General features: G+C 40.3%; 1 protein-coding gene across 1 annotated transcript; it reads left to right on the plus strand.

Moving 5' to 3' along the window:
- The first annotated feature begins 270 nt into the window (after positions 1–270).
- Positions 271–9,441, plus strand: CHIA (chitinase acidic). The gene is made up of 11 exons (XM_068538125.1): positions 271–295; positions 1,492–1,521; positions 2,107–2,308; positions 3,415–3,471; positions 4,159–4,324; positions 6,681–6,805; positions 6,979–7,102; positions 7,391–7,576; positions 8,090–8,209; positions 8,297–8,438; positions 9,188–9,441. Exons 1-11 carry the CDS (start codon positions 271–273, stop codon positions 9,439–9,441), a joined length of 1,431 nt encoding a protein of 476 aa, XP_068394226.1.
- Positions 9,442–14,885: the final 5,444 nt, after the last annotated feature.

Consider the following 14,885-nt stretch of genomic DNA (forward strand, 5'->3'; position numbering starts at 1 on the left):
ACTGCTTTTCATGGTGATGGTTTCTACCACCCTGTTAGGAGCCATGACATTTTGTCCTTATTGAGCAGAGAAGGTGGTGGCGAGGGGAGTGCAGGTTGGAGGTACACAAAGTGATGTTTGTAGGGGAGGAGATCTGTTGACTTACTGATTAGCTATATACATATCTGGGTTAAATGCTTTCCACTTGGAAGATATCCTTTGTGATAACCTGGTGCTCAGATGGTATAAAAAGAAAATCCAGACTCTGCTAGACCAGTGTCAATGGCAACCATGGCAAAGCTTATTCTCCTCACAGGTGAGTCTGTAATTGGACATAGAGCCTTATTCTTAACTGATTTCTTTTTCTCTCTGCATCTGACAGGCATGAAATTGTCTTCACACACACCTCTATGCTTTTCTATTGTTCTTTCATCATTTCAAATTTCCAAGAGAATCCAGACATACAAAAATAAGTCTACTTCTGATTCTCTTAATCTCAATTGACTCTGGCAGCATTTCTACCTTCGTTGATGCCACAAGCATGGTCCTAAAAGAAAGGCTAGTTTTCTTCCAATGCTTGTCTTACTCTCCCATTCCTTGTTGGGTTGTTCCCATTTCTCTGTTCATCTTCCTGCACCACGTCATTTTAATTGATATTATTTTAATTTACATGTTTGTGTTTTTGGTCTATCTTTTTCAGAGATGAAAATCAGTGGGAACTGAGACAGAGTTATGCAAGTTATCTTTGTTCTACTGTTTTCAGAATTATTTCTCTGTAACCCCTTACTGTCTTACTGAGTTGCTGATGTATTATTAAAATATCAGTTAGAATTCAATCATTTAAAGGGGTTGATTCAGTATATTGTTTAGATCCAATTTGTATCCATAGTTTATTAGTTGCTCTAGAGCTGAGATTTACAAACTTTTTATAGCTTCAGAACCTTTTCCAAATGAAACCTCTAGCTCAATTTATAAAGTAATCAGGTCAAAAGTGTTCCGGTAGAAGCCAGGGAACAGCATCTGGAGTCTTGTCTAACAGTTTCTAGTTCTCTTCTACTGTAAGGGCTCTTAAAATTGGTATAAAAAAACTCGAAGGCCAGAAGAGATACTGAATTCATTGATTTAGAGGATGCTTTGTGTGTGAAGCTGTATTCACCCCAGTTAAGGGTGGTGAAGCATGGATGGGTGTGTAGTCATTGAGTAGAGTAAAGTTTGGGTAGTTTCAGTACGTAGATCTCCCATAGGTAGTAGACTTCCAACTCTGTCTTCCATAACATTTGTTACTGACACGGAAGGTGGAAGAAGAGAGAGCCATGCTCATTTTTGACTAAGAGAAGGGAAGTACAGATTTATTGGTGCCTTCACTGAAAAACCTACTCTTTGGCATAACCCCTAAGTGCCACTTGGGCTATAAAAACCTATGACCCATAGGATGCTACCCAAGGCCTCAGAATTATATTCTACAAGATATAGACAATTGGTTCAGAATACATGTGCTTTCTTTCTCTCTAGGTCTGGCTCTTCTGCTGAATGCTCAGCTAGGTGAGTCATGGACTCTGTATTGTATCCTTGACATAATCCTTTCCTACAATAAACATAAAATCTTTATAAATTATTCATAATGCAGTTGTCTGCTTAATGTATTAAATGTGATTTTTTCATATCCTAATATTACTTTTTAAAAAGCATATCAAGAGATAGATAAGCCATACTAGGAAAGAAAGCTACTGTCTTCTTTACAGACAGATGGATTTGATGTTGGGAGAACCTGTTATTTTGTATTGGCTGCCACTGTTATTCTCTTCAGCATGACCACCTGAGAGTTGTAAGTTGGTATTCACTGGGCTTCATAGGACTACTGGGCATTTTTTTCTTCAGTGGTTCCTAGGCTTCACCAAGATCCCAAAGTGAATCTGTCAAAGATAAAAATAACCAACTTGAAAGTCAGTGACTAGTTCCCAAGTTAGAAGCTTTGAAATCATTTGCAAGGTTGTTCCTATTAACCACCCCTACACAGAGATCAGGTATCTGAGGCAAAGGGAGGGAAACAGAAGCAGAGCTAAAACTTACAGCACATTTCAGTGACACCTAAGTCAGGCCATTTTTCTTACTTCTTACTACTCTCAGGTTCTGCCTACCAGCTGATATGCTACTTCACCAACTGGTCCCAGTACCGGCCAGGGCTGGGAAGGTTCAAGCCTGACAACATCGACCCCTGCCTCTGTACTCACCTGATTTATGCCTTTGCTGGGATGAGAAACAACGAGATCACCACCATTGAATGGAATGATGTGACTCTCTACCAATCTTTCAATAGCTTGAAAAACAAGTAAGAGAATGGGAAGATATCTAAGTTGGTATCTCTGCAGTTCAGGTTCAGTGAGTCTGAGGTGGGAACCAAGACTCTGTATTTCTAACAAGCTTCCCTATGATGCTGATGTTTCTGGTCCAGGAGCTACACTTTAAGTATCGAGGATATAGATAACATAGCACGTTGCCTGATCTAGCTAGTATTAAAAAATAGTTCTGTATGTTCCTTTCACTGTAATTATCTTTTTTATGACTCAGGAAACTGCAAACCATCTTAGCTACTTGCATCAGAGAACAGGAGGCAGAGGATACCGAAGATTAGACATAACAGAGCCCAAGAAATCAGAAGAGTTTGCTGTATTTTAATAGAGTTCTGTTTTGTGTAAAAATGAAACAAAACAAACAAAAACCCTGGTATCTTTTAATTTCTAATTTGTTCAGTTAGTTACATCCAGGAGAAGTAAGGCTACAGGCCATTGTTACCTTCAGTAGTGGCAGTATCTTGAATGCAGCCACTAGAATTTGAGTTATGATACCTAAGAAGAAATAAACCCCTTCAGAGTGGGATTTCTCAAAGTGTGATCCATTGACCATGCGTCAAAATCACATGAGTCACTTGATAAAAATCTCAATCCCTAATCCAACTGAATCACTATCTCTGAGAAAGGGTTTAAAAACCTGGAATTTTAATGCTGTCCTCCAACTCTGGTCTTGTACTTCATTCTTTTATAAACTGGTGTTTGAGAACCACTATTCCAGAAAATGTGCATGATTTTAAGCCAACTGATTTATATTCATTATCATAAAGTCTGAGAAAGTAATTATGTTCAAGCAATATTTACCATTTCATCTGATAGAGTAGAATGTAAGAATTGCCAATACCTTCCTATTTTTAAAAAACCCGGTCCCTTAATTTAGATTTTTCTAAAGAACTCTGAGTGCATTCATAATGATAACACAAATAATTTTTATAAAGTATTCAGTAGTGAAGGAAAATTGTTCTACAGAATATTTTATCAAGGCAACATCAAAGTTTCTGACCAAGCCCAATACCGAAGCAATGTTATTTTAAATTGAGGGACTCATGGATTTTGAAGTTTTTCTTTTCTATCCTTTGCTTTAAAGGAACAGCCAGCTGAAAACTCTCCTGGCCATTGGAGGCTGGAATTTTGGAACTGCCCCGTAAGTCCTCTATGAGAGAGCCTTGTGTTCATTTGTTATGGAAAACAAGTTAGCTCAATGTGACTTACGTCCCTTCAGATTTCACAACTTAAGACAGGATATTAAGGATATACATTAAACAAATATGCTACTTAAATAAATCACTACACCAGAATCTCAGTATTAATTAGAACACCATTTATTTTGTACGTTTACATTTAGATGGATATTCTGGGACTACATTCACAGAAGCTTAGTTACTGAGATTTCAAAACAACCTCTTCTCAAAGTATTTCAGAAGTACAACCCCTGAGGAGAGTGTTATAGCACTTCTGTCTGTTTACCTTCCGGGAGAAGGGAAGAGAAAGTCATGCAAATAAACAAGAAGACTTTTTTGAGGGTATACGAACATCAGGGACTATTTGGAGAGACAACACAGTGAGCCAAGGTAGACAGGTGTTCAAAGCAACAGGTACAATTTGGGAGAAAGATCAGAGTTGGGTGGATAACAAAACAAAGAGAACACTGAGGTACCATGGCTGACAGAGTAGTGATTACAAAGTAAGCACAGGAGAAAGCCAGGAACATAGTTTTATCTGGGATGTGGGTCTTGGTGAAGAGCTCTGAGGCAGAAATATAGGATTTGACTTCACTACAAGGTGTTGGGACTACCAAGGCCTCACCCTGCCTTCTTTGGATCTCCTTCAGTTTCACTGCCATGGTTTCCACTCCAGTGAATCGCAAGACTTTCATTTCTTCAGTCATCAGATTCCTGCGTCAGTATGGATTTGATGGGCTGGACTTAGATTGGGAGTACCCTGGCTCTCGTGGAAGCCCTCCTCAGGACAAGCATCTCTTCACTGTCCTGGTGCAGGTGAGGAGGGAGGGGGCAGTGTTTAGCCCAAGAAAATTCAAAGTCTGTTCTTTTCAAGGAGAACCTGGTGGTTACAGAGTGAAACTAAACTGGAATTTAGAATTTTGGAAATTTTACATTGCAAAGATTCTTAGATATCATGCCTACATTCAACAGCATTTAATAATAATAATAACATTATTATGTTTGCTGTCAGGCACAATTCTACAAGCTGTTTTTAAAATCATAACTCATTTCATCTTCATATCTACTCTATGATATAGGTACTGTAAGTAACATAATCTTTATTTTACAGATGAGGAAGCTAATATATAGTGAGTTTAAGTAACTTGCCTAATATCACACAACTAATAGGTGTCATAACTACCCAAGTAGTCTGACTACAGAGCCCATTGCTTCTAACCTTTATACTAGACTGCCTATTATCACTGAGCCCTTACACCATCCCAGACACTGCATTAAGTGTCAGGCTAAAGATAAGAATAAGGCACAATCCTTGGCTTTAAGGAATGCACAATCTTAGGTGGAAGCCTGAAAAATAACCAACAATTACAGTACACTTAGGTAAATGTCATGACAGAGGTATTCAGAGTGCAAAAGCAGCACAGACAGAAGGTACCTAATTCTGCTCTGGGGCAGGATCAAGAAGAGCTTAGTCTTGAAAGTGTTGTTAACCAATAAGTGATGATGGGATTGCACAAATGAAGACATGTAGATATGGGTGAGCAGGTATGTGAGTAATGGATTATGAGGCTGCACCAGAGACAAGAATCAGATCATGTAGGATTTGTATATTATGTTAAGTAATTTGGACATTACATTCAAGGCAACTCTGAAGGATTTTCAAGTAATGGAAGGATATGACAAAGCTCATGTTTTAGAAGGATCACTCTGGCTTTAACCACGGAGGATGAATTAGAAGAAGGTAAGGAGGCAGGGATAGAGTTAGGAGGCTATTGCAATAAATCGAGCAAGAGATGCTGAGGGTCTGAACGAAGACCCTAACAGTGAGGACAGAAAAAGGAAGTATATAAGAGATATTAGGAGGGTAGAATCAATAGGATTTGGAGACCAATTGGAAGTGGAAAAAGAGAGAACTTCCAGTTTTCTGACCTTGAAAACTAGTTTGACTGTGGTCCTGTTAACTAAGATGGTAAATACAGGAAAAAGGATAGATTTGGAGCAAGAAAAAGGACTCATTAATTTGTCTTTGAACATGCTGAGTGAGAGGAATCTGTAGGACATCCTATAGTTTTGCCCAATAGACACGGATGAATAGATATTGGATGAATGCCAAGCTGGAGTTCAGAACAAAGGACTTGATTTGATATACTGTATTGACATCATCAGCAAAGGTAAATAATTAAGAGATCACCAAGGAAAAATGAATGGAGTGAGAAAAGCCAAGGATGGCTTTTAGATTTACTCTCCCCCAAGACAGGGGTTTTTCCTATACCATCTGGTATAGCAGATTGTCAGGCAGCCTCCAATAGTTTCAATATTAAGTAACTCACTGGTTGAAAAATAAACCTACTTACTTGTTGAACAGCTCTAGAGATCAAAAAGAACATCTGTATTCTTAGTCAATACATGCATCCAGTCATAATTAATAACTTCCAATTAGTGGTTCTAGCTCTGCCCACTGAAGTAACATAGAATAAAGCTGCACCTTTTCCAATATATTGGTTCAATATTTGAAGACAGTTATATCTTGCCTATATTTTTTCTCCTTCCAGTTAAATAACCTAGTTCTTTTAACAAGTACCCATACAACAATTTTCAGACCCACTCTTCACTGGAACACACTCTGGTACACCCTAATAATGCAGTTATAAAAACTGAATCCAGTGCTCCGGGTAAGATTAGAGTCACAAAATAACGGTGGATTAACCTCTAACATTGAACGGGTACCTATCACCTGGCTGTTACCACCTTCCTCACTGGCCAATTCAGCATTTCATTTGATGGGATGTCAGTCCTATAAAGTAGCTCATTTACTGGACAAAGGTAAGCAAATCTCTATATTGCTAAAAGCTGGATACAGGTTACTGTAGCAAGTATAACTTCGAAGTGTAGTGATATAAGTAGAGCTTTGACTGGTCATCTGGGATACTAGGTCATGACCTGGATACTAACTTGCTGTGAGACTTTGGTGAAATTGTTTAACTTCTATGCATATTAACTATAAAATGAATACCATCAATTCTGTCTACTTTATAGGGATATTGAGAAACTAAAGATAAAATATGTGAAAGCACTTTGAAAAAGAAAAGCATTATACAAACATATATTTATTAATATTTAAGGAGCTGAAATCAGTTTCATAGATGCCCTACTATACTTGATTATTCTATAGGAAATGCGTGAAGCTTTTGAGCAGGAGGCCATCCAAACCAACAAGCCCAGGCTGCTGGTCACTGCTGCAGTAGCTGCTGGCATCTTCAACATCCAGTCTGGCTATGAGATTCCTCAGCTGTCCCAGTGAGTGACTCACCTTATCCTCAAACTCCTATAGGTATCAGTTTTGCAAAGTAGACTCGTCCTTAGTCTGTTTTGCCACTTTGTTTAAGAGGCACTGGAAGTGGTATCGTTTGTCTGCACAGGTGTGGGAAATAACCATTGGAAATGCTTTTAAACTCTTTATCCCACCTCAGGTACCTAGACTACATCCATGTCATGACTTATGACCTCCATGGCTCCTGGGACGGCTACACTGGAGAGAACAGCCCCCTCTACAAATACCCAACTGAAACTGGCAACAATGCTTACCTCAATGTGGTGAGTACCCACACAGATGCAGGTTCAGACCAGAGATGTTGTAAATCACATGGAGATTCAGAGACAAAACAAATATAAATTCTGCAAAATTCTCATTTGGACAACTCTCTTCTTAAGTGGCTGATCATATTTCATTAACTATAAGCTCACCAAAATGTTTCAAAAAATACCAACTAATCTATCTGTTACTAGCATCATTCAATTTTACCTGTTAGGTCAGTGGACTAGCATAACTAAGCAATGGGTCATCAGCTGGGTGGGCCTCTAGCTCACCTGCTACATTTTCAGGATTATGCCATGAACTACTGGAAGAATAATGGGGCCCCAGCTGAGAAGCTCATCGTTGGATTCCCTACCTATGGACACAACTACATCCTAAGCAACCCTTCCAACAATGGCATTGGTGCCCCCACTTCTGGTCCTGGTCCTGCTGGGCCCTACACCAGGCAGGCTGGGTTCCTGGCCTACTATGAGGTAGGTAGCCTGGGCTTTACAGTTGAAATTCTGTGAATTTCATGCCCTGTGCTGCACAGTAGCCTTAGGGTTAGAATCTATGTAAAGCTTGAGTGTTCATCTGTCCACTACTTACCTACTGTGACACAGATATTACTCCAAATGCTTCAGGTGTTTAAGTAACCTATTCATTTACCTAATCCAGTATGAAGAACATTTGTAGTGTGCAATATCCCTTCAAACAACAGACTACATACTTAAGGTCATTTATATTAGCACTTAAGGGAATTAAGTAACTGTATCTCCCATACTAACATGGGTTCTCAAAATCAAGCACCAAGAATAGGGATAACATCTGAGTATTTCAAAAACAACTTGATCTTATTTACTGCAAATAAAAACCCATAATTAGAAATCTGAGGAAAACCCCTATTGGAGGCATGACAGAAAAAAAAAAAATCAAAGAGGAAATTGTATGTTTTCTCTTTCTTGGGAATCATACTTAAAGGATTTGAATCTCTTGACTTTTTAAAGATCTGCACCTTCCTGAAAAATGGAGCCACTCAGGCATGGGATGCCCCTCAGTACGTGCCCTATGCCTATAAGGGCAACGAGTGGGTTGGCTATGACAACGTCAAGAGCTTTAATATCAAGGTAAGGTCAGCCCCTCCAATGTGCTGTGAGCTCAGCCCTGAGTTCCCCAAAATAAAATGACTCCTGGTGTCCTCTATCCTTAAACAGGCTGAGTGGCTTAAGCAGAACAACTTTGGAGGTGCCATGATCTGGGCCATTGACATGGATGACTTCACAGGCACATTCTGTAACCAGGGCAAGTTCCCCCTGACCAACACCTTGAAGGATGTTCTTGGCCTAAAGAGTGCAAGTAAGTGACAGCAGGGGGATGCCCATGGTGTATAAATGCTCCTTTTCCAACTCAAAAGACAGCCTAACATCTTCCCCCTTTGCCCCAGGAGTCTCTTCCCATTTTACGTCACTGTTCTTGCCTGCCTGAGAGAGAAGTGCTATGTTCTTTCCTTACCCTTGAATGTCCACATCAGGAATTTTATGTTCTTATGAGAAACCAGGCCTACTGGGTGGGTTTCCCAGGTCTACTAATTCTTAAAGCTGTGGAAAAGCCTCAAGAAATTAGACTGACTTTCAATATAAGCATTTATTTTTCTATGAACCCCTTATTAAAAGTCTCCTTCAGCCTGCCTGGGGAGATTGAACAAAAAAACCCTAAGCAGTACTGATATATTTCTAATCTATAATTCAGGGGAAGTACCAATTCCCTAAATTTTGTCCAGATTTTCTCTTACAGCTTATTTGCTTACTGCTTATACCCAGATCCTAGAAAAGCATTTCGCATATACTGGGTGCTCAGTAAAATTTTTAAAAAATGATTTTAACATCATAAGAGAGAACTTTTAAAATTTAAAACTGAGCTGGCTTGAAATTATAGATGTTCCTAATTCCTAAGATGGAGTTATCTTGTGAGCTCCTCAGTTACAGGGACACAGAGTGAACTGCACTCTACCTCCAGACCTCACCCCAGGTCTGCTAGTTCTTTACCTCTAGGTGAATCTGAGAGCTTCTGCCAGGTCCACTAGTCTGCTCTTCATGCTGTTTCAGGTTGCACCGCCTCCACTCAGCCCAGTGAGCCCAACAGTAGTACCGAAAGTGCGAGTGGAAGTGGAAGTGGCAGTAGCACGTCTGGAGGCAGCTCTGTGGGTAGTGGATACTGTGCCGGCAAAGCCGATGGCCTCTACCCTGTGCCAAATAACAGAAATGCTTACGTGAACTGTGCAAATGGAATCACATACGAGCAGTATTGCCTGGCTGGGCTTGTCTTTGACACCAGCTGTCAGTGCTGCAACCTGCCATAAACCTGACCTGTGTCTCCATTCCCTAGTGTGCTGAACAGTCTCCTTTGCTTAGCACACCTTGCTCCTACCTAGAGTTCTGCAATAAAATCCATCAGTCAAAACATGAGTGTCCTTGGTTTTAAGTGATTTGGGTGGAGACCTTTCTAGATGTGAAAATACAGGTTGTACATGGGGGTGGAGTGGCAGAAGGGAGTGTGTGAGGAAGTGATGACACCAACAAACCCACAAGCCTTCTGCTGGCTTAGGTTGATCTGCATGAAGGTTGGATGCTGTCAGGAGGAAATGTCTGAATGTTTGGTGTTGGCATGGGATGAGGACATGAAGAAGATAGGCCTGCATCTTAGTGACTGTTCTCAGTAGGGAACCAAAGTGATTCTGGGAGACTCGGGGGCACAGGCCTGTTTGGCATGCTCAAGGAACAGAAGGCCAGGACATTCTCTCCATGTCTGCTGAGGTCCCAGAGCTGGTCCAGCTCCCCTGAATTGGCAGCATTGGGAAGGTCTTTGCAGTGGGATCCTTTGGGGATGTCTGCCTTTCTCAGGAGTGAAAGCAGAGGTCCTTTCCTTGAAACCATAGCTGTGGTCACTAACAGCTGTGGTTTTACTGCATTATCTCCTCCCCTGGCTTGGCTGATTGACTGGTGTAGACATCAGATGCAAGAGGGCTTATCAGATTATCACCCCTTGGAATCTGCAACAGAGAACAAGGAATGGCTAACAGTCCCTGAGACTGGCTTTGCCTATAATATGTAAGCTCAGGATCTGTAGTGAGAAACTGAGGAGAAGGGAAAGTTGCCCTGGATGCAGAGCAAGAAGACTAAAGGGGAGCAATGGAGAAAAGCCACGATGAAAGATGCAGAGAGAACATTTATCAATAGCTTTCCAACTCTTCATTCTAGCTCCTTCCTGAGGCCCAGATGCATTTCTGCCTTTGGGTTCTGTGAAACACCCCTATAACTGTGTAATAAACTCCTCTTTGCTACATAAACTGGCTTAAGTTTGTTTCTTTTATTTGCAACTGAAAGAATCCTAAGTAATAAGAATATAATGGCTCCTATTTTCTGGCATGCTTATTGTATGTCAAACTCCGTTTTAAGTGTTTTACATGTATTTTATTATTTAATTCTCTCAGCAACTTTGTGAGGAAGATAACATTAACCCAAGAAACTGAATAACCTGCCCAACATCTCACAGCTAATAAGTTGCAGAGCCAGATCCAAAAGAGTTCACAGTCTTAACTACTATGTTTTACTGCCTCCTTTGACACAGATGTCAGTGTTCTCAAGGTAGATGGCAGCACTGGTGGTAATGATGAGGCACATGCAGCTTTCTGGGTAATGACTATTCATTCATGAGCCCACAACATTTCTTGATTATTTATTATGTGCCAGATAATGTTCTAGGTACTAAAGACATAGTGGTGAATAACATAAAGAGTTCACCCTTATGGGGATTATATTTTGCTGATGGGAGTGTTAAGCAATAAATTAGCAAAAAAAAAAAAAAAAAAAAAAAAAAAAGAAATGAGGAAAGTGAAACAGTGATAGAAAGTGACCAAGGGAGGAACCTATTTTAGTTTGAGCAGTCCAGGAATGCCTCTCTGGAGAGATCCCATATGAGATGAGCCTTGATATTAGAGACGAACCAGTCATTCTGAGATCTAGGAAAAGTGCAGAGGTGCAGCAAGTACAAAGTCCTTGAGGTGGAATGAACACAGCATGTTAGGAAAAAGAAGATCAGGGGTGACGTCAATATCATGGTAGTATGAGACAGTCTGCTGGTCTCTCCTCTTCAATCTACAATGAGTAAAACATTCATAACTCAACAAAGGTTCCTCTGGTCCAACACACTAGGATTCTGGAGAGATCCACACATCTGTACATCTGAAGATAAGTAGACTGGAACAAATAGAGGAGGTGGAATTGGGAGAACAGCAGAGGTGGTAATTGCAATCTGGACTCCGTGGCCATGACAGTACTGAGCCAACAGTTCCAGAGGACCCAGTAGTAATAGGGGAGGCAGCACACACAAATTAGGCCTCCAGACTGCAGCAGTACCCCAGACACAGGGAGCCAGGCATCAGCAGTGGCAAGGCCCATGACCTCAGTCCCTCCAGTTCTGGTGGTGCCTGGACTCTGGCACTCTTGCATCTGACAATCCCAGATGCATCAAAGGCACCCACGACCCCCTTCCAACTCCACCTTCCCACTGCCTTTGCTGTGGCAGTGTTGCCCACCACCCAGGCATCCCTGGACCCAGTGGAGGTGCCCACCATCCTGATGCCCTTGGCAGTGACCCTGGCAACAATGGCAACATTGGCAACAGCAAGGCACCAGAGATTCTGGAGGCAAAGCAGCAAGGGCATAAGTGACACCTCTGGTAGAGGCGGTGGAGGGTGGAAAGTCAATTTTCAAATATAGCCAGAGACAGTTCAGGTAAGAGAAATGAAAACTTGTGCTATAGCACTACCTACTAGAAAGAAAAAAAAAGGCCTCTAATAACCAACATGTTGAATTGTTAAAGTCAAAGTGAAAAGAGTTTTCCTAATTAAAAAAGGTGTTTGCTACTTCAAAAGTGCCAGCAGAGGAACAACTCATTAAGCACCATGAAAAACCATGGTAATATGGTATCACAAAAAGAAAATGGCAATTCTCAGAAAACCAAACTTAAAGGCATGAAAGAGTGTGAACTAACTGATAGAGAATTGAAAATATCTGTCATGAAAGAACTCAATGAGCTACAAGAAAACTCAGAAAGACAGTTCAATGAGCTCAGGAATAAAATTAATGAACAGAAGGAATGCTTTACTGAAGAGACTGAAACTCTAAAGAAGAACAAAACAGAAATTCTGGAGCGAAGAACTCAATAAATGAGATGATGAAAGCATTAAAAGCATTGGAAATAGAGCAGACCATAAGGAAGAGAGAACTAGTAAGTTCAAAATCTACGAATGATTCAGGTAGAAGAGAAAAGAGAACTAAGATTTTTTAAATGAATAAATTCTATGAGAATTATCCAATTCCATTAAGAAAGGCAACATAAGGCTAATGGGTATCCCAGAAGGAGAAGAGAGAGAGAAGGGAACAGAGAGTTTATTTAAAGAAATAATAGGTTAGAACTCCCAAGCCTGGGAAGGAACTGGATATACAAGTTCACAAAGATAAGAGAACACATAATTATCTCAGTGCAAGAAGACCTTTTCCAAGACACATTATATTAAAACTGTCAAAAGTCAATGACAAAGAAAGAATTTTAAAGGCAGCCAGGGGGAAAAAAAAGACAGTAACCTACAAGGAACCCCCATTAGGCTTTCAGTAGATTTCTCAGCAGAAACTCTACAGCCCAGGAGAAAGTGGGATGACATACTCATAATATTGAAAGATTAAAAACTGTCAGCTGAGAATACTCTGCCCAGCAAATTTATACTTAATTATAACGAAGAACTAAAGGCTTTCCTAGAAAAACAAAAGCTGAGGGAGTTCATCATCACTAAACCTGCCTTAAAAGAAATGTTGAAAACACTTCTCACTACCTCTACTTCAACTACTTTGGTGTCTTTGCTGTTTCCCCAGTAGTCCAGGCATGTTACTGCCTCAGGGCTTTTGCACAAGCTAGAATACTCTTTCCCAAGATTTCCATTTGACTTTCTGCCTCACTTCCTGTAGGCCTTTCCTCGAAGCTACCTTCTCGGTGGGCCCCTTCCTGGCCATGAAGCTCCCTTTTCCCTTCTTCCCTGTCTGTGATTCCTTTGTTTTTCCTTGGCAAAATCAATACCTGACATCCCATACTTTTTATGTATTTACCATTTTCATTGCCTCCCCTGCTAGAATTAACCTCTAGGAGAACAAGGATTTCTGTTCACTGCTATATTCCCAAAGCCTAGAGCAGTACCTGACATAAGAGTTTAATAAGTACCTGTTGAATGAATAAATCAATGAGGGCAGGAAGGGAAATGATGAACAAGTTGAATAAGCCAAGCATTGGACTTTATATAGGTTATCTCCTACATGGTGAATATTGTCCTTGTGCTACAGGTGAAGAAATTGAGATATTGTGAGGAAAATTTGCCCAAGATTATGAAGTTAATAGTTAGCAGAGCTTATTTTCAAAGTTGGGCTTCTCTGGCTCCCTCTACACCATAATGTTGCCTTGTAGAAAGCAATGTCACAATGACTTCGGCGGGGGTGGTGGTGGTGCTGTTGCTTAGCAGCCAGTCTGAGTTACACCCATCAAATTCTTGGTTAAAGTCCACTTGTAAGAGTGGTCACTCATGGAGATGGTATATAAGAGAGTCAGGGTTTTTAAAAGTCCCTTTGATAGAGAGTTCTGGTCCAGAGCTTCTCGGAGATCTTCAAAGTTCATGCCATCTGGTCTACCCAGGAACACGAAGGGAAACAAAATTATGCTACAGACCACCCAGCCATTCCTTTGGGACTTTGATCATGGTAATCATATTCTTGGACTCTAGCACATGTATGAAAACTCATTCCTTCAGTATTGGAGTCTAACTGGAGAGAGGTAGGGGAAGGACCTTGATTCTCGTGGGGATAGAGGCAGTGCTCCACTTACCAAGTCATGAGCCTTGACTGGGAGTAGCACCCATCCAGATGAAAGGATACCATTTTAAAATTTTCACAAAGGTACCCTTGGAGTTAGCTATAACCCTGGGCATGGAGGTGGTAGATTGGAAGTGCATTAATATTTGTTCAATGTCAATTATAGGTTAGTCACTTGCTGTGCAAGATTTGTCTGTGTTATCTCCTAAATTCTCATGGCAACCCTAAGAAGCAAGAAATGATTAGTGCTATTTTATAGATGAACCAAAGCTTAGGTGGTTTAAGTAACTTCCACAAGGTCATGTAGCTAGTAAATAACAGACATGTACCTATTAGAAACCAGTTCTGAGGGGCTTCAAAGCCTGTGTTCGTTCTTCTACCAACAAATGAAAGAGAGTGGTATTTAAGAAAGTCAGGAAAGTGGGATTTAGAAAGTCTATTATCCTCTCCTTTGTTTCCCTTCTAAAGACACATCCATCCTCCAGCAGAATCCCTATTATCTTGATCAGAGGTTCTCAATTCTGTTTAGACCCAAGTCCTGCTTTGAGTAACAAATTATTTTGTAACTCCCCCTTTATTATCCTAAGATTACCTTCATAGATAGCATAACCTACTAATATAATGTTATAATTGTAAAGGAGGAAACAATATAATGCTATAATTGTAAAGGAGGAAAAATAATTCCTAATAAAATAATAGTACTGCAATATATAAATGCTCAGAAACAACTACTTTAGAAGAATAACGTAGTCAGGCTCTTGCACCATACAATGAATAATGAGTAAGGCTAGAATTAAGAGAGAAGGTTAAATGTCGTTTCATACAAGTAGTTTAGGAAAGTAAAAGAGCAGTGTTATAAGTGGACATCAGAACAAAAACTAATGTTAGG

The sequence above is a fragment of the Eschrichtius robustus genome, chromosome 3 (genome assembly GCF_028021215.1).
Source record: "Eschrichtius robustus isolate mEscRob2 chromosome 3, mEscRob2.pri, whole genome shotgun sequence".
In the NCBI taxonomy this organism is placed as follows: domain Eukaryota; kingdom Metazoa; phylum Chordata; class Mammalia; order Artiodactyla; family Eschrichtiidae; genus Eschrichtius; species Eschrichtius robustus.